The sequence below is a fragment of the Cyprinus carpio genome, chromosome B1 (assembly GCF_018340385.1).
Source record: "Cyprinus carpio isolate SPL01 chromosome B1, ASM1834038v1, whole genome shotgun sequence".
NCBI classification, from domain to species: domain Eukaryota; kingdom Metazoa; phylum Chordata; class Actinopteri; order Cypriniformes; family Cyprinidae; genus Cyprinus; species Cyprinus carpio.
Window position 1 is genome coordinate 14,993,860 of NC_056597.1, and position 20,340 is coordinate 15,014,199.

Sequence of the window (20,340 nt, forward strand, 5' to 3'; positions counted from 1 at the left end):
AGATAGATAGATAGATAGATAGATAGATAGATAGATAGATAGATAGATAGATAGATAGATAGATAGATAGATAGATAGATAGATAGATAGATAGATAGATAATATTTAGACAATAAAAATTTTGACAACTTTTTGTTGGGTGGAAAAGAGCAGCTTGGACATTTCTTTGTACAATCTCTTCATTTAAACTGGAAAAAACAAGGCTTGGCATGCACATTAATGTAAATTGAGGTGGTTAAGATTGGTGATGTGATAAGACAGATTAAGATGTAAATGAAGAGAAAGTGGCTAAGAAATGTAGTGAGTGAAATGACGGTGGCAGAGGAGAGGCAGAGATGAACAGACAGATAGAGAGGGAAGAGCATTATGAAAAAGGAAAAAAGAGAGAGAGAAAGATATAAAGAGAGAGATAGACCTCACTTTGGAGGAGTGGTCTTCTGTCTCCTCTAAAAGTTTTTGAGTTGAATTCACCATCACACTCGAGACACACACGACACACACACCTGCTGTGGATATGCCGTTCTCTGTTGTGCTGGATGGACATGCACCGTGGGGCTTTCGACTTATTGGAGGACGGGACTTCAGCCAACCCCTCACCATCGCCAAAGTGAGTGTGTGTGTGCGTGTAGATTCACCAGATTAGGATTTAATTCAGTTGTAATTCACTGAAAAACAAAAGTGCAATGTGTGTTGTAAAGAACTTTCTCGTGCCCACAAGGGCATCTAACTCATTTATAGAAATAGCTTCTTACATCACCAGTATAGATATAAAAAATACACGTAATCAGACAGCAGACATGACAGTTGAATCACTGATCTGTTTTAGGAAGTACGTTCATATGGCCTATATTAATTATTTTTCTCATTGATTGTGTATTTATGTAGATAAGTTATAAAAAAATATATAAATAAATGTAAAAATGTATTTCCTTTAGAAAAGGAAAACAATATGATCATTTATATAATAAAAACAACAACAATAATTATTAGTAGTATTATTATTGTTGTTTTTGTCATTGTTGGTGTTTTTATTAGTATTATTATTATCATTATATGGGCATATATCTATATAAATATAAAAATAAAGGACATTTCACAGTGTCTCACAATAAATAATACTGATAAAGAATTAATAAAATCCATAAAACACAAACGGGCTGTGTAAAAGAAAAGAAACAAGACAATTTGATAGCAAAACTGTATACAACAAAATCTGACATGAATTGAGGATTGCAGTTTGTCATCAAAAGAATGTTATATGGGGGAGAACAATGGCTATCCTCATGCTCTATTTATGTGTGTAGCTAAAATTGTTGATGAATCATTGACACTGGACCTAACATTTGGTTCCTCACACCTGTTGTGGCAGTGGATTTGTGTATTCTACGTCTAAACAAATGTCAGAGAGAGTCCAAAAGAGAGAGAAAGAGAGATAGGAGCACAGTCTGATTCAAACAGTTCTGGTGTTGTTGTTTTTTTGGAGGAATATCCTGGTTGTGCTTATCCAAACTGAGGCTTTTGCCAAACAGTCATATAATAAGCCTTTCAAAAAAGCTTCTTAAAACTCACATGTAATGAAAACTGAATCTTCACACAATGATCTAGATACAATAAAAAATAAAGGATTGTTTAAATAACTTTTACTGTATGGTTACAACCTATTACATGATCAAAAGTCCAGTATTGAAATACACAATAAAGTTATTGTGCTGATCTGTTTGTACAGAGGTTTTATGCCTCTGTTCTTTGTGCAGCTCTAGTTTTGGATTTCCACTTTGCTTTAATGAGATTTCACACTTGGAACATTCTCTGCTCACTCTGCGGTTCAGCATGACACTGTTGCTTAATCTCAACTTTGTGCAGCCATTTTTGGTCAAACACCCTCCTGTTCTCTGTCTCTGGGCTTTTGCTTTAACCAAAATCTAAGAATGTAACCTGTAGGCCTCAGAAATGGCAATAAACAGTGTGGAAGATTTGTAGGCATCAGAAATTGCAATAAACAGTGTGGAACTGCTTCAGGAGATGGAAAATTGGTTTTAATAAAAACTGAGGTATTTTTTTTATATATCTGTTTAGTTCAAGTGAATTCTGGAAACTGAGAGTTTAAAATTTATCAAGTTTGAAACTGGATTTTATAGAACTGGATGATATAAAATTACATAAACATTACAATGTTGTTTGATTTATGCTTAAAACAGGCTTGATATATTATGCAGTTGTAGTTCTGAACAAGACTGATCTTGTTTTAAGGATGTTGAGATATTTAACTAGAAAAAAAGACATAAATACTGAATAAAAATCTTTTGTTTTATATTGTGAAAATCATCTTGATTGTGTCTGTTTTGATCTGTTAGTGGAGCAAATGCCTTCTGGTGGACTATATTTGAGCATATAAAGTATAAAAGTACTCTTACATTTAAAAATCAAATTAAAAAGAAAGCCGCTCTGCAGTACTAAAAGTACATCTGGGATGAATGGATAAGAGACTATATAAGAAACATATTGAGGTTCTTGATCCTTCTTTGTGCTTGCTGATAAAGAGCTTATTTACTGTAGGAGTCAGGATCTGATCCATTTCCCCACTGCACCCAGAATGCCTTATGATATATGAACGATATGATGGATGCACCTTTACATTTGGTTCTTATAGCATTATGCATGCCATTCTGCTCATGTAATGCAAGTCAAATAATGCATAGCATGTGCAGTCCAATACAACTCTCCTACAACTCATAACACCAAGAACTCATAACATCACTACTGCAGAGCTTCTCTGGAGACTGTTATTTTCCCCAGCATGTTTACTGTGGAGAGTAGTTTACATGAGTGCACATACCAATGACAAGGACTTACACATACAAATTCAGACACACACACACACACAGAGAGAGAGAGAGAGGGAGAGAGAGAGAGAGAGAGAGAGAGAGAGATACTGGTTTCCATGTTTTATGGGGACATTCAATGGACTTAATGGCTTTTCTATGTATAAACTGCATTTACTATCGCCTTACCCTCACCCTAAACTTACCCCTCACACAAAATTGTCTGCATTTTTAGTTTTTCAAAACACTTAATTTTGTATTATTTATAAGCTGTATTCCTCATGGGGACTAAAAATGTCCCCACAAGGTCAAAATTTACTAGTATTACTATCCTTGTGGTGACTTCTGGTTCCCATGACATACCAGGTCCACACACACACACATTATAGGGATAGTTTAGGGATAAGTCTTAGTAAAATTACATTTAAATGCTTAATGATCAACGCTCTTTAGTTTTTATTGTGAGGAGCAAAACATACAAAGCAACGATACATTGATAATTGAGAGATTTACAAATAAATGTTCCTTAAAAGTCTTGTGAATCATATTTGCTATTCACATTTCAACATAATATTTCAAAATCTCTTGATAATAATCACTTGATGATAATAAGAAGGATTAAATCAAGTTAACCTAAAATGCTTCAGTTAAGGAAATATTACATCTTGAAATATTACTATTCTAAAAAGCGTTTTGCTTGCTGAAAAAAAAACAAACTATCAATAAGATTGAAGAAGTAATTAATTGAAGAAGAAAAAAAGAAGAATTTACTTTTTAAACATCTTTTGTATATTAAACATAAGTAAGAACGGGAATTGGAGCTTTGCCATTTGCTAACACTTTCAGTTTGCTCCTGCTTATGTTGTCTACAATTTTGTGTTTTCAGATATCACCAGGAAGTAAAGCTTCCAGAGTCAACCTCTCTCCTGGAGACATCATCTTAGTGATAAATGGAGTTTCTGCAGAAAACATGATGCACTCTGAGGCGCAGAATCTAATCAAGGATGCCACCTACCAGCTCACACTTACCGTAGAGAGGTCAGAAGTCATATGAATGTGCTTGGGTAGAACTTGCTGGACAGCAGCACATCATTTTGCACACTGCACCACATGATGGTAGTGTGCATTAGCTGGCAGTTGATGTGTATTAGCTTTTTAAGAGTTTTGGGGTTTTGAATGTATTTGAATAATTATAAACAGACCAAATAGGAAAAGCAAGAAATAATTACAAATGTGATCATATTATTGTTTTGCAGACCAGAGACTAAGCTGTGGTCACCAAGTGTCACTGAACAAAACAAAAGCCATCCGTTTAAAATTAACATAGAGGCAGAGAGACAAGTATGTGTCTTCATATTTTGTGTATGACATCCATCTGTATCATGTGGTTTGATGTGATCTAATGCTTATAATTTTACCTGACAGGAGTACAGACCAATAGGAACAGCCCATAATCGAAAGGCTTCACCCATGGTGGCCGCAGCCAACATCAATGAAACACGTCAGGTGGTGAGCCCAACCTACAACTCCCCTATTGGCCTTTACTCATCAGGCAATATCCAGGACGCCTTACAAGGGCAACTCAAGGGCCTCATCCATAGCAAACCAGAAAGGTGAATGTTCAGCACTTCATACTTGATCCAGAATTCAAATCAGTTAATGATCAGAACATTGGGTATTTTTTTATTGTCAGGAATCACTGCTCGGTTATCATTGTTTATTGAAATATAACATCCAGTTTGATTCTACGTTGAAATTATGTGTGTGTAGTCCCAGGAAACTTCACAATATAGAGGAGTCCGAAGTATATCGGATGCTGCAAAGAGATCAAGATGAGGATGAACCCCATGAACCGCGACAGTCGGGATCCTTTAAAGCATTACAGAGCTTCATCGACAGTGAGGGTATGACAAACGCACATTAACAGTAACAGATAGACACAAAAACAAGAGAGACTGTATATTTAATACACCTTATGCAACATGCACTCTTGGATGTGCACTACACACTGAAAAAATGGGGTAGGATTTACTTTGAAACAATTTTCACTCATAAATTGCTAGTAAATTTAAAAATAATTGGAAGAAATGGCAAGTTCAACACATTCATATATTGAATTAAATGTGCCATTTTAAGTAGAAGAACTGAAATAATACTTTCTTGTAAAACATACTCCAGTGATATTTGTTTTATATACAAATGCATTTTTTTTACAGTATACAAGATACTATACACAATGCAAGAGTGAGAACATTGGAATATTTGGTAAAACATTTTTCTGACCTATTTTAGGTGTCATTAAGAGAAAAATGGCATTTTTGCTCATATCAGATATGGTGACGTTTCCTCTGAATAGTGCACATGTAAACAAATGTGTTCCTGGACCACAAAACCAGTCTTAAGTGTACATTTTTTTAAATTGAGATTTATATGTCTTCTGAAAGCTGAATAAATACTCTTTCTATTGATGTATGGTTTGTTAGGACGGGACAATATTTGGCTGAGATACAACTATTTGAAAATCTGGAATCTGAGGGTGCAAAAAAATCTAAATATTGAGAAACTCGCCTTTAAATTTGTCCCAGTGAAGTTCTTAGCAATGCATATTACTAATCAAAAATTAAGTTTTGATATATTTACAGTAGAAAATTTACAAAAAATTTTCATGGAACATGATCTTTACTTAATATCCTAATGATTTTTGGCATAAAAGAAAAATCGATAATTTTGACCCATACAATGTATTTTTGGCTATTACTACAAATATACCCCAGTGACTTAAGACCAGTGGTCCAGGGTCACAAATAATAGAATTGCAGTGTTTAGGGTACCTACATTAAACAGTACTTCCAAAATCAGCAAGTGGATTGGATTCATTCATCTTTACAAAATGTAAACATGACTGATAATAGAATTCAGATCTTATTGATTGGCAGGTACACGTCCATTAGTGACAAGGAAAGTCCGTGCCCCTATGACCAAGTCATCTGCTCCTGCGGGGAACTTGCACAAGCTACCAATGTGTGATAAGTGTGGTAACGGCATAATGTAAGTCAGGCCACAGGAAGTTCATTTTTATTCAGGAATTAAGAATGTTACATTTATCTCTATGGCTATCTTTGATTAGTTCTGTCTGTCTGTTTTCTCAGTGGGACGGTTGTGAAGGTTCAGGATAAGTTTCGTCATCCAGACTGTTTTGTGTGCGCTGAATGTGAAGAAAACCTAAAGCAGAAAGGATACTACTTTATAGATGATGAGCTATACTGTGAAACCCATGCTCATGCCAGGGCAAAACCTCCTGAGAGTCCAGACCTTTGACTTTCTCATTGTTCTGAAGGCACATACTACAAGTCAGCTACTCGGTGTACGAACATCTTGTTTTAACCACAGGCATAAAATTTTACCACAATTCAAGCACAATCATGTCAACCAGGTACTGAGAGACACATTTATGGATAGTGCATAGTTGTGTCACGTGTGCTGGGACGCAGTATTTTGCACTTACTTTATAGGAATAGGATGTATTGACTGAAATATGTTTGTATGAATAAAGGTTTTGTTATTTGAGAATCATAATATCTCTTATCGGGTGTGTTTGAGCAGAAAAGGGGAGCATGTCCAACAAGACTCAGAACAAGTGGTTTTGTGTCTTTACATCACTGCCGTCAAGTCTGATATGCCTGCAGGTCACAGGAAGAATTTGCTGATTCAACAGGCTAAACGTTAAGAGTAACAATTAAGCATTTATTAATTTCAGTTCTGAATTCCTTCTTTGTTCTGTCCTTACTTGTAGCGAAAAGCAAGCTGTGGAATTTTACTGCCACCTGGAGTGATGTAGTGCCCTTCCATGGTATACAGTGTATAGCCAAATATGTTTAATCAATACCAACAAATAATATTTTTTTTTTAAAGCTTGAAAAAAAAAAAAAAAACATTTTCACCCAAGTAAAATTACCTTATTTTAATTCATTCTGTTTTCTCCATACATCACGTTACTTCAGTTATGCCCTTCACTTCTTTATACTTCTTCACTGTTGCCTCTTACAGGCAACTTGGACATAGATGTTGCAGAAGCTGAAAAATATTAAAAAAATTGCTGTTATAACAAAAATATTTGCACTAGACTGCATGCTGTATATTTATTAAACGATCAGCAGGTGCCAGGATCTACATCTAACGTTAGCTGCAGGGATCATGTTTTGAACCTAACAATTTACATACCCAAATTGATCAATCGTCAAAATTACCCTTTGGTCATACAGGAAATGAAACAATATTGAACTAACACCCGGCTAATATCTTAAATTGATTAAAAATAAATAAAAACAAAAGGTCATGAGGCGACGTAGGCTACTGCAGTGACCCGAAACCGCACGAGAGGAGACTAGCATGTTACCATAGATATACTCAAATTAATGTAGGCCTAAATGTGAGTCGAAGCAAGAAGCCTAAGCGAATTAAAGTGTCCTCCACTTTGCGGTAATGTATTTTTTCACCCACAGATAGAATCAGGATAACCTAATGAGGCAAATATTACAAATTATTAGGTGATAAATAGCCTAATAAAGTGAGTTGGCATCTTGCACAAAGTTAGCTACGTAAGTAATAATTAGCCTAAATAATAGGTTATAAATGTGTTTTTAACTTTACTCCTGCTCTGTTTATATTATTCTTTATCTATATTTAGATATTAAATGAAACCTTGGTTATAAACTAATAACTAATTATGGTTAGTTATCTTTAGGCTATTTGCATTATTGGTGTGAACGGACCTGAAATTACTTTTACTCAGTTGAATCAAGTTGTTTGTTGGTTGGTTTACACAGTTGTGATAACACATGATATTGAGGTAAATTAGGTTATCCTTTTCAGGAATCAGACACAAAAGAAAAGAAGTGTCTTGTAGTAGTTAACTTAAGGAGAAAGCAAATAGCTCTAAATAGATCTGATAAAGAACACACCTCTCCCAAAGACACAGATATCATGGAGAAGTCCAGATTTTTAGATGGCAGTACACCATGTGGGTTAAATACTAACCCTGCAATGCAAACAAGAGCAGGAGGAGACCATGCTATGGACAGCAAGTCTAAATACACAAACCTTAAAGGCACTGTGCGTCTTATGGAGGATAGCTTGAATAAGAAAGAACAAGAAGCAAGCTGTGCTACCCATAAGTGTCCATTTGAGGCGTATTTAGAAAAGTGCACACGATCAGAGAAAGAAAATCTAGAAGTTAAGAAGAAGCTTAAAAAGATGGAGACCTATTCAAGAGAATGCAAAACAGAGCTGCAGAGATTTGTGAAGAGGTTTAAAGAGTTTAAAAACATCAACAAAGACCTGGATACGAAGAACAAACAACTTATCATTAAAAACCAGCAAATGAGGAAAAGAATTACAGCGGTCTTAAAGCAGAACAGACCTCAATCTGAAGATCTGAAGAGACTCCCATGCCATGAACACCAGGAGAAGCAAAAACTTAAAGTCTTTGTGCTCCGAGAGAGGGTGAATAACTTAACAGAACCAGTCAGGAAATCTCATGGAATGAAACAGGATTCAGAAATGACCAAAGAGAGAAAGATCCTAACTCAGCTACAACAGCAAAACCAGACTCAAAGAGAGAGAGTCGACCACAGCGGCCAGGATAGAGCAGAGAGAGTTCAGGAGGAGCTGGATGAACTAGTGCAGACTGAGAGGAATCTACTGTGGCAGGAAGTAAAGAGGCTCCATAAGGAATATATGCTGAAAGAAAACAACAAAGCTGCCGGTCTCATGGAAACCCCTGAGAGCCTTGCTTTACAGTCCACCACAGTAAAGCCCACCAGTTCAGCATCCAGGTAAGACTAGTTGAAACAAAGAGTAAAATTGATGAAAATTTGTGTTTACTACTTACAAGTTGACTTTATTTTTGAATGATAGGAGAAGACACAACATAGCAGACAAAGGTTCGATTTAAAGACTTAGAGCCATGAAGAACGATGAAATACAAAGACCTGGAAAAAATATCAGAGAACTGAATGGTTACTGAAACAGAGAATTCATATGTTAACTAGAAATAATAGCCCGTAAAAGTGGCTATAAAAGAGGCTGCTTTTTGTTATTTTAAATTGTATTAAATTGTTATTTTATTTTGTATCATTATTATTCCTTCTAAAATAATCTGATCTGATAAAAAAGTTCATTAACAATATTCTGTCATTAAATATTAAATATTATTATCATGGTTTCATAACTGTTTTTGCTATTTTTCTCTCTCAACTATTGGGTGTTTTTACTGTTGAAGTCTAAAAAATAAAATAAATAAACATTCCCAAGCAAAATTACTTGTTATGAAGAAAAAGTAATTTCTTTATTTACTTTTCTTACAATCAATTTTTAAAATGGCAAAGTAGGCTACAATATTTTTTTTGTCATTTTCTTTTATTTGGATCATTTACACATTGAGCAGTCACATTTAGGTCAGCAGGGGGCAGTAAGAGTGTACTTTACCTGTAAGACGAAATCAATTTACTCGAGGAAGATGAGATGGTCCTCACTGCCTTTCTTTTACTATTTTTTGTCTATGCTCACTGCAGAAAAAAAGCATCGGAGTTTCGCCTCTTGGTTTTCTATACTCTTTGCTGCAGAACACAAGTGGAACTACTCCCACTTTATTAACTTCCACCGGATAATCCTGCATACATGTTTTTTTTCTCTTCCTCTTTTCCCTCTTTCCCGTTAATGCTTCACACTCCAGTCCAGTTGGTGGAGGAAGTACACCACAAGTTGGCTTGTCAACCCCCATTAAATCGTACAAGAAGAAAAAGAAGAACCTGCATCCATATTTGTAAAGTTGCAACCCGTTGTGGCCTACGTTTAATCTTATCAATGTAAGTCTGCATTTGATTAATAATATAGTCGAGATGAATTCATAATGTAGTGTACGCCTGTAAGTGATGATAAGCAGTGTTGGGCAGTAACTAGTTACTAGTAACTTAGTTACTGTGGTAATATAACTTTTTTGCAGTAACTAGCAGTGTAACTAATTACTAATAAGATTTCAGTAATAATATTACAGTTACCATCCATAAAACAGCTTAGTGACTTTTGATGCCTCAACCCTGCAGATTTAAAATCCAACAAACATATAATTCCTAGATGTATTTTCATAATTTGAAAATATGCAACATTGAAATATGGAAAATCGTACATTCAGCAGATAGAAATATTACATTATATTGATTTTGTCAGGAAAAAAGATGATCTGAACACTGTTTTGTAAGTGGTGCCTTTACTTTACTCTAGCATTACATCCCTCTAATCAGCATGTGGTACATTCTATTAATATAATTCTAAATCTTTTTGGAAAATTAAACAGTTTCCTACAAACTTATGTGATTTGATAAAATACTAAATTACATATAATTGTATATGGGTAATAAAGAAATTAGCTTCAAGCTACATATGACAATTAATTAGATTAATACAACACTTCTACTTGAATGTCACTATCAGTCACTATTAAGTGATTGTAATAACTTCTGACTGCGATCCAGTGTGGATTTTGGTCAAATGATGAGGCAGAAATATGTTGTTAGTAACATTCTAGAAGAATTTTATGTGGAAGATACACAGTTACAACTTCTGTGGGGCGTGAGTCTGTCATTCATATAATGTAAGTGGATTGGAATCATGACTTTGAGAGTCATAAATCATACACAAACAAAACCAAAATAAACCCTGCGGCTCGTGATGATACATTGATGTGTAAAGACACAAAATGATCATTCTGTGCAAGAAATCCTGATAAACAGTAATAAAAGACCAAGCCAGGCATGACCAAGCCTGCATTTTTTACATATTAAGCGTTCACGTCTTCTTTTTCAGCCTGCTGCATGAGGTGTCTTCTTCTTGCTTTACGGTGGATCGCAGACTTATAAGTGCATTACCACCACCTATCTCTCAAATGTACCACTGACACTCTATCTACAATCTCAATTTTCAGTTCCGAAAAACGGTTCTGGTGTGACACGTGACCAAGCGCTGTGAGCAGCCTTATGCCGGCGTTTCCCGTAAAAGATGTCACAAACCAAATAACAGAAATGCCGTCCTGCCTCTTTAATTACTGTGCACATTGTTTCCAGTGACGCACACTCCACAGACGTGTCAAACCCGTCAAAATAAAAGTTTAGTTTAACGTGAAGAAAGTGTCAAAAATATATTACTATTTAGCAGTCTTAAGACTTAATGTAACAACAATGCATCTACTACTACTACTAAATATTAATAAATCTTTATTTTTAAAGGAATAATCACTTTTGTTTTCTTTCAAATTTTAACAGTAAACCTCTGTTGTGCAAAAATAAAAGGGTTTTTCATTTGATTACGATAAATGAAATTGTTTTATGCCTTCATCTGATTACCAGAAAAATTAAGAAGAAAAAAATTAATAAGAACATTTATTATGGCCTTATTATTGTTTCAAAAAGGACCCTATACAAAAAAAAGAAAAGGTTTAAAATACAGGCCTGTGGCTCTTAATTTCTTTTTTTAAATTCACCATTTGTAAACTGATGTTTACTGTTCATTTTTTAGAAATATCAATAGCATTTGTATTAAAACTATACTCACTGAATGTAATAAAAAACAAATACAAATAAAATAAAATCGAGAATCGAACCAATAATCAAATCAAATCGAGAGCTTGTGAATTTGAATCGAATTGGAACATCAGGGATAGCCATTTTTAAATAAATTTAGTAGCAGAGCTACTGCAAGCGATTATTTTTTTTTTGTGCTGCAAATCCATTTATCCTTTGCTGAAACTTCCTCGTCTTCATGGAGAGCGCAGGCCATGGTTGCTTAGCAACGGCAGACGCCTCCGGAGCTCAACTGCCCTAAAGCTTTGGAAAAAAGCAGAAAGCGGCACGCCTAGCGTTTTCCACGCATTTTTAGGTGGGATGTGTGAACGCCACTGTATGTTGTGCTCATGATACCACTATGTGGGTTGGGGAAGTGGTTAGTGTTCCCGATTGGCAAGTTGCCAGAATCTGTCACCTTAGGTTCGAATCCCGGGTGAAGCATGTTTATAATTATAATAAATATTTGAAAGTTGTGTTTTTATTGTTCTGTTCCTGTAATGTGTTGTAAAATCTCTCTGACAAACAGTAATAAAAGACCAAGCCAGGCATGACCAAGCCAGCATAAATAAACAGTAATAAAAGACCAAGCCAGGCATGACCAAGCCTGCATTTTTTACATATTAAGATTTTTACTTAAATATATTAATTGTTCTGCTGCATTAACTCCACTTTTATACTTTGCGGGAGTTAGGTTAAGAAAGATGTGCGATAGTGTGGTTTGTTTCCCGACCCTGCTGATCAGATTCTTCTTCTGGTATTAATGGCAGTTGGCGGAACAACTTGAATGGTGCATTCCCGCCACCTCGAAAATCGAAACACTTGTGAAACGCCCCGATGCTTTGATTCGCCTTAGTCATGTGACATGGGTGTTTTGAACATAGACTTTAAAAAACATGGACGTAGTGTCCGTGACGTCACTCGTAGGTTTCCGTAGAGCGTTTTTGAAGCTCAAAGTGGGTGGAGCCAACCGTCGCCATCTTGACACAGCGTCACTTCCGGGTAAGCAAAAATGTGCAAAAAGGCGGGAGCTGGTTGCTGAAACCTCACCTACCTAGCTCGACGGTGTCAGCAGCGGAAATCCACCTGTCACTCAAGTGGTCACGCCCTTAATTATGCAGAACTTTAAGGCTTAATATAATTTAAATGGATGAGTTATAAAAAATTCACCCCCCTAACAGTTGTCATGAAGGGCAAAATTAGCTATATAGACCAAAACCACTTTTTGAACCAGGCTGTAAAGTTGGGCATTTTAACATGGGGAGTCTATGGGATTGACTCCCTTTTGCAGCCAGCCTCAAGCGGCCAGCTGACGAATTACAGTTTAAGTCACTTCCATGTTGGCCTCAAGAGAGAGAACGGGAGGTTGCCGCTTGGTTTTGAATCACACTTCAGAGCAGTGTTTTGAAACATCTGAACTTCAGGATCTCGACACAGTGTCAAAATGTCAGTTTCGCGTCAGCCATCCCTAGTAATGATCACAGTTAAAGATGTCAGCTAAATGTAAAGATAACAGCTAGCGTGCACGTGTATAACTCTGCAGTGGTGGCCTATCTAATTAAGTTAGCTAACTTGGTTAAACTAATTATCGTTGGAAATACAGTTGGTATGTTTAGATGTTTATAGCTATGGTAAGCTAACATGTGGACTGTTGTCAGCGAGGTAGTTTACATGTTACCCACTAGCCAGGTTACTCATCGCTAACTTGGCAAGAAATAACATTTGAAATACATTTAACATTGCCCATAGATGCACAGAACAGTGTTGCGGCATGAGAAGATTGCCCTTCAGAGATGCCAAAGCTGTTGCTCTAATTACCATTGCCCCTTCTGCGGACCAAAAGTGTTCAAACCCTCCATGAATCATCATGTGGTGCAGAATCATGTCTGCAACCACTTATCTTTGGCAGTACAGCATGAAGGCAAGTTGACATTGATTTATTTATTTTTTATTCATAGTCATTGTTAATATTATTTTACTGATGTTAACGGTTGCTCATTAGCCTAATTTGTTTAATGTAAGCGTTGTAATGCTTGAATAATACAATAACGTATTGTTGACCTTTTTTTTAGCATGCATCTTTCATTATCCTATGTCATAAGTCATACACTGATTTAAGTTATCTTATCAGTAATATAGTCATAATCCAATTAATGCATTAATTGTTCATTTATTTAACCAGATATATCATGCCTGCATTACGACAACTTATGCCACTTTAACAAAAAAATGCCCTTTATTTACTGTAAAAATATATATTTTGTTTTCATTTTCAGAATTCCTGATTGTCAAGTGCAACTTGCAGTGTAGAGAACAGGCACATTTTCACTGTTGTTATTGCCCAAACACAGTTATAAGGAAAGTCCAGATTGTAAAACATTTAGCATCATGCAAAAAAAGACAAGTTCCACCTACAGAACCAGCCACTGTTGAGCCAGCAATCAGTGAACCAATTGTTACCTGTGAACCCGTTGTCCCCAGTGCATCAGTTGCCAACAGTGAACCAATTGTTCCCAGTGCACCAGTTGCCTTTAAAGAATCAGCTGTGGCTGAAGGTGTCCACTTGCCTGTTAAATCCCTGCTCGTTCCCAAAAAATTGCGTATTCAGAAAAAAGTGCAGTGCGGTCAGTGTGGAATAACTGTCAACAAGAAAAATCTAGATGTTCATGTTAAAAGAAAACACACTGGTAAGATCTGTGATGTTACAGAAGATCGTCACCTACCTTCACAGTGCATCGACCCAGTGAGTGGTATATATGCGGTTGAAAAGTCATTTCGCAGACCATGTTCTGTAATCCACGTACAGAAAAAAAACTCGGGTCCACATCCAGTTGTCACATGTGAATTGGATCAATGCATTTCCAGTGTAGACTTTGCCGCTCAAAGTGGCTTCCAGCACTTTGAGTGTATACATTTGAAGTCACTGCAGTTATGTCCATGGCCCAACAGTATACCAGTTGTCCTTGATGAAGATGTCCTGGCAGACATAATAGCTCCAAATGAGTTTGGGGAACAGACCAAGACAAACTGTGTGGCTACTAAGGCAGCAGCAAGTGCGGCTGGTGTTCCACTGTCTGTTGAGTTGACCATTGGAGGTCCTTCTACAAAGAAGTATATTTCTGTGTATGAACCCAAAGTGTCATACTACAGCAGACTTGGTAGAGTCATTGCCTCCTATGACAGCACTCGCAACACATGGCATTGTCCCTGTGCAAAGCCAAGAAGATCTTGTTTGCACAAAAACATAGCCAGGTGGCATCTTTTTCAGCTACACAGGCAGTTGTTTGTATCATCATTTGTCGACAGACCTGAACAGTGCCTAACACAAGAACATGCTAGTTGAGGTGGTCCTCAATGCAGAACTCAAGATCCAGGGGCGTGGTTGAATCCAGATCCAATTCCTCCCTCCTTAGATACACCTAAACCTACCCTTATCCATCCCCTGATCCCTAAACCCACCAAACTCCACCATCTCCACCCCCTAGATATGGATCCAACCACACCCCCTGGATCTTGAGTTCTGTAGTGAGGGGCTACTGGGCTTGTCAGGGAAGTACCAGATTGAAATATCCCCCTAGTGGTGAAGTTCTCAAACAGTTGGTGTATTACCTGATGAAAAACAAAACTCCCCCAGAAATACATCATAGGCTCAGTGACATTCCCAAACACCTTGTGCCAAAGGAGACTGTTTGCTCTGAATGTCCGGGCAATGTGGACCTAAGCCAGTGTTGATTACTTCTAAAGGAAAACTTATAACATACACTGGCATTGTTGAGGGTAAGTATGAGTAAAATCTATCTAATTCGTGTAACATCACTATGTTTAGCTGTTTGAATTAATTCTTTTTTTTTTAGATTGAATACTTTTTTTTTAAACAGGATTTTCTACATACTACCGCATGTGCAGCAACTGTGGTCTAAAATACCTTTATCAAAAGTGGACTGATGGTCTTCGCAATTTTGATGGTCATTTGCTGATGTCATTACACATGCATTATCCTGCACCATTCACTCCAGGTTTGATATTATTGAAGGAATTAATTATATGGTGTTCTTTTAAAATGTCTATATGCTACTAACTAATCTTGTCAAAACAGACTCATCATGCCATCAGCAGAGCTGTCGAGGTTTTGGAGACCACAACACAACAGAAATTTCCAAGTAAAGACTAAATCCTTCATGCATGCATGCATTTTAAAAGCACTGACAGACCACAAATACACATACTCCTGTGTCAAGTGCGGCTACCATCCAGCATTTGTTGTGATGGATCTTCACAAAAAGGTGACTTTTAATATGTCTGGTAGGTCATAACAAAATTAGAGCTACTTAATAATAAAAATACATGTTCTTTGTTTCATTGAGAATTTTTATTACAGTGAGTGACATTCCTGCAATAGTATGATGGTTGAGTCAATATAAACGACTTTTGGGCATCCCTGACTGCCAAAATAGCCTGTTGGGCAGTAAGGAGTTATTTTATGTTTATGCGTCAAGCATAGCTACAATAACTGCATTACACTAAATTGAGCAAAGGAAGGTACTACCCAAATGTGTATCTATTTTGAAGGTTTCACTATTTTACTTATTGATAAAGTAAATTTTTTTCAGGTGCTCGTCAAAATATTTTTTTTGTCACCATCATACAACTACTGGGCTCCTTGGATAGGTCCCAACACCAGAAAAGATACAGTTTTAAATACTGAGTATGCCCCAATTAATGCCCCAAGACCAGCTACTGAAGATGCCAAACTTGGTTACCGAACAGAGGCTAGAAGAAGTGCTTACCAATCTTAAGGTTATTTTGTTGTTTTGCTTTTAGCAGAATGTGTCCCTTTAAGACCTTATTTGGGATGACTAAAAGAGCCCACTACTGAAAATAACAAGCTGGCTGTTGAGCTGAAAGTAAATCTCCTTTGGCTGAAGGGAAAGAAGGACAATGTGGACCCAGACTGTCACTCAGTTACAGGTTCAGCTGAACATTATGCACTTTTTCGATCTGTTTCATGAAATGAACACAAAAGATGCTCGAGATGCAGATAAAAGTGGCCAAATTATAATGGGTAACTCGGTTCATTTTCAACTACAATTTCTTTCTATATCTTTATGCCTGTTATGCCATGTTGGTTATATTACATTATATTACAGAAGCCACAGCCTCAGATGGTGCATCTGCATCCTTGGCTAGGCTGATGTGTGCTAAAAGAGAAAAGACTTACGGCACTGGGAATGCCCAAAGACTTTGGTAAATGCACTTTTGACAGTATTCAGTGGACCTGTTGATTGTCATGATTTCTCAACACTTGTTTGTGCTCCGCAATGTGGAATATACAAGACCAATGCACTGGTCTATTTGCATTTGATTGATTTACATATATTCACATGTTATGAAGCCCATGTTCAGGTTTTCTTCTAATATTTAGGGACTGTTTTTTTCCGAGTTTAGTACTAGGTTTGGGACTGTTATTTGTCCCCTGTTCTGTGCAAGGTTTGAGACTGTGCTTTTGTCGTCCGCTGTTAAGTGCAAAGTTTTGGCAGTATTAACTGCTTTGTGTACTTTTTAATGTTTGCTGATGTGATGGTCCTTGCTTAAAAGATCCAACACTATCTCTATCGTAAAAACTGAGACTGATTTATTCAGAAATGTGGCCATTCTTACATTCCATTTTGAAATTCCTCCTTCTACACCCAAATCTGTTGAAATTCAGTAGTTAGCACTAGGAAGGTTATATAAAGATTGGGTTTAGGCCTTGTCAACCAATGAAAGAATGGCATGTAGGAGTTGAATCAGGATGTATGTGGAAGTAAAGACCATCTCTGAGCTTTTTTCTTTTCTTTTTTTTTTTTATTAGTGTGTTTGCTTTCTGCTTGTGTATGCTTTCCCTCTGCAACAGTAGACAACACAGTACATGTCAAACTTGCTGCTGCAGCCCAGTTAGCGGGTTGTCAGAATCAGACCTATAGAGGTGGATGGTACGTTTAAAATGGTTTTCAACTTTTAAGAAGTTTTAACTGTGTATCTGTTCTCTTTTGGAGCATGATCACAAAAAAGCTCGTTAAAAACAAGGTACATAACACTCAGCATTCAACACTGCTTTTTGACAACTGTAATCAATACAAAATTTATATAGTACGTTTTGGATTTTTGCCAGGATATTCCATTGCAGAGAGACAGCTTGGACTGTGGAGTGTTCATGCTAATGGTATGTTACAAATGAAGCTACAAGTTAACCTTACCTGACTGCAGTGCATTTATCATAGAATTCTATGTGTAAGTTCTAATTTTGAAAGCCCCTCTAATGTTTGTATGTTATTCTGTTAGCGATTAGTCAGTGTGCTTATGATGTGCTCCCAATGTGGTTATCCTTGTGTTTCATGTTAATAGTTTTCTCACCGTATTGAGTGTTTTAATTTGTGTTAATAAAGGGTTTTTTTTCTTTTCTTTTTTTTCTGTTTCATTGTGTTGGTAATGCATTTTGCATGCATTTATTTAAGTGAGATTATGTAAATTAAGTCAGATGCCCTTGGGAAGTAATTTATAAATAAAAAATTACAGAAGACAACCTGATAGTGCTGCTATACTTTATTCATATACAGTTTTATAATAATGTTTAAGTAGAAACGTTATTTAATATCACTCCAATAAAAGCATCACTTATTTATGTACTTGACTATTTGAAGTCAAAATGGATTACTGAAAGGAATAAAGAATCAGCCAATCAAAGAATACATTTGTTTTAAAGAAATATTTATTCTTACATGTAACAAGAAACTACGGGCTTTTCAGGGATGGTGACACGTAAGATTCTATTTTTATTTAGATAGTTATAATGTTTTAAAGTTAATGCAAACGTTTCTTCAAATAAAAATATTAAAATACTTGGTTATTGCCCGTAATTATATGTGCCCATTACTACATTGTACAAACTACATTGTTTGTAACTAAGCATTTAAACGTTATAAAAAAAAAAAAAAAACAAGTTTGTATTTTCCGTCACAAGAATAACTTGGTGCGGAAACGATAGTATGACGTGAATCTGACATATGTCCATTCAAAATGCAGTGGGAGGAGCTACAACTCCGCCTCCTGGTTCTTGTGTTCTGCAGTGAGGGACTACTGGGGACCATAGACAGTAAAAGGAACGTGTTATTATACGTCATCAAATATGTCAGCCTCCTGGTGATAGCAGCTGAATTTGATCATCGATCGAGGGAATTAAAATGGTAATAAGCTATTTTCAAACAAACTGTTGTTGAAAACAAAACGCCTTCTTCGTGAAACCATAGTTGCATACAATGTTAATATAGTATGAACTAGCATTTTGTCAACATATGCTTCAGAGAGAATTACTTACTGTAACGAACAGCGAGAACTATAAGCTTAAGTATTTTAATCTTATGTAGTTGATGTGTGTTTTGATTTCCCCAGGTTCATTCAGAAGAGTGCGACATAATATTTCGATTGAAAGGAATCTTGGAGTTTGCTTGCCAGCTTGACAATCCAAATGGTAAAGCTCAAATTATAAAAGAATTAGCTTGATTTTTAAAACTTAGAATTTTTTTAATTAATTTTCTTTTATAAAAAGCAAATACATATATGCTGGTTATGAAAGGAGAAAAAGAGACTCCATGTTCTCTTTTTGCAGATGCACAAAGTCAAGGCACAATATCAAAAGGTTTCCAGGGTCTCCAATCCAAAGTATCATCCAAAAATATTGTTTTAACTGTCTGTAACAGTCCAGTATTAATATGGCCTAACGCTGGTTTCCAGTCAAACGTGGAAAGCTTGACAGAAGCATCATCATGTGGAGATATTCTGCAGTATATAAAGTATGTATTCTTATGCCTTTCATATCTTTAATGTTTGTATATGGCAAATGTAGAGTATTATGCACAGTAAGGAGGTTAATAAAGTATAATACTTTCTTGTTGCTGTTCACAGGTCAGATGATGGTGGGAGCAAGAAGTCATCAAAAAAGAAAGATAAGAAAAAATCTGGACCTGTGAGAGTTTTTCTCTAGAGTATTTGAAAGGCAGTAACCGTTAACAGTCACTCTAACAGTAACTCTCTGCTGTCTATCTTTATTTAGACTGTAGTGAATATGAAGCTGTTGTTTGAGGTCACAGAACCTGCTGGGAATGAAGCTCCTAGTCTCATCCGAGTGAGCACACAGCAGCACTGTGTGAAGATGCCACTGCCTTTAGACTGTGTTCTGTCTGTGACCACTGATGAGAGCCTGGCAACGTGAGTGCTTTTTATTTTTTGGCTCAGGTTTTCTTAAAATCATAAGGTTTGTAAGGAAGTGGTTTTAATGCTATGATTTCAATGCTAATTTCACTGTTGTGAAGTTCAGCATAATCATTATTTGTGTGTGTTCACACTTGTGTGTGTGTGTGTGTGTGTGTGTGTGTGTGTGTGTGTGTGTGTGTGTGTGTGTGTGTGTGTGATTGTTCAGTGTGTGTACAGGGCTGGTGAAGGCATTAAATAAGCAGTTAGCAGACATGGAAGAGGTGGTGCTATGATACAGGAAGGGCTCCTCTTTCCTGGTGCCACAGCCATTTCACTTTCAACTGCCTGAACCAGCTGGGTTCACTACTGTAATCTACCCTGCAGGAGTGCCAGACAGCCAGCTACAGGCCGCCAGAGAGGCAAGACATGAGCACATGTACTACGTTCAAAGGTTTAGTGCAGGGGTGTTCAAACTCAGTGCTGGAGGGCCAGTCTCCTGTAATACAGTTTTCACAAAAATATTAAACAGCACAATTGTTTTCAGCATTGATAATAATAATAATATATTTTTCTTGAGCACCAAATCACCATATTAGTATGATTTCTGAAGGATCTTGTGACGCTGAAGACTGAAGTCATGGCTGCTGAAAATTCAGCTTTGTTATCACAGGAAA

General features: G+C 36.5%; 3 protein-coding genes across 17 annotated transcripts; all 3 read left to right on the forward strand.

Moving 5' to 3' along the window:
* The first annotated feature begins 395 nt into the window (after positions 1-395).
* Positions 396-6,395, forward strand: LOC109096650 (PDZ and LIM domain protein 3-like). The gene is made up of 7 exons (XM_019110279.2): positions 396-607; positions 3,709-3,860; positions 4,079-4,163; positions 4,248-4,435; positions 4,593-4,726; positions 5,759-5,870; positions 5,972-6,395. The coding sequence occupies exons 1-7, from the start codon at positions 515-517 to the stop codon at positions 6,138-6,140; spliced, it is 933 nt and encodes a 310-aa protein (XP_018965824.2). The 5' UTR covers positions 396-514; the 3' UTR covers positions 6,141-6,395.
* Positions 6,396-7,805: 1,410 nt separating this feature from the next.
* On the forward strand, positions 7,806-8,660 carry LOC122135755 (uncharacterized protein PFB0765w-like). Its single transcript, XM_042715969.1, has one exon. It carries the CDS (start codon positions 7,806-7,808, stop codon positions 8,658-8,660), a length of 855 nt encoding a protein of 284 aa, XP_042571903.1.
* A 663-nt stretch (positions 8,661-9,323) lies between these two features.
* On the forward strand, positions 9,324-20,085 carry LOC109096625 (ufm1-specific protease 2-like). Of its 15 annotated transcripts, none has more exons than XR_006153724.1 (12): positions 9,324-9,688; positions 13,187-13,358; positions 13,714-15,214; positions 15,316-15,453; positions 15,534-17,503; positions 17,589-17,639; positions 18,500-18,660; positions 18,866-18,944; positions 19,083-19,266; positions 19,379-19,439; positions 19,527-19,681; positions 19,893-20,083. XR_006153724.1 is itself a non-coding variant. In XM_042716695.1 (9 exons), the coding sequence occupies exons 3-9, from the start codon at positions 17,474-17,476 to the stop codon at positions 19,957-19,959; spliced, it is 627 nt and encodes a 208-aa protein (XP_042572629.1). In that variant the 5' UTR covers positions 13,716-15,214; positions 15,316-15,453; positions 15,534-17,473; the 3' UTR covers positions 19,960-20,085. The 15 variants fall into 15 exon arrangements, 1 of the variants encoding a protein (XP_042572629.1); XR_006153723.1 differs by having other exon boundaries at positions 15,534-16,499; positions 16,585-17,639; XR_006153728.1 differs by lacking the exon at positions 17,589-17,639 and having other exon boundaries at positions 15,534-16,499; positions 16,585-16,681.
* Positions 20,086-20,340: the final 255 nt, after the last annotated feature.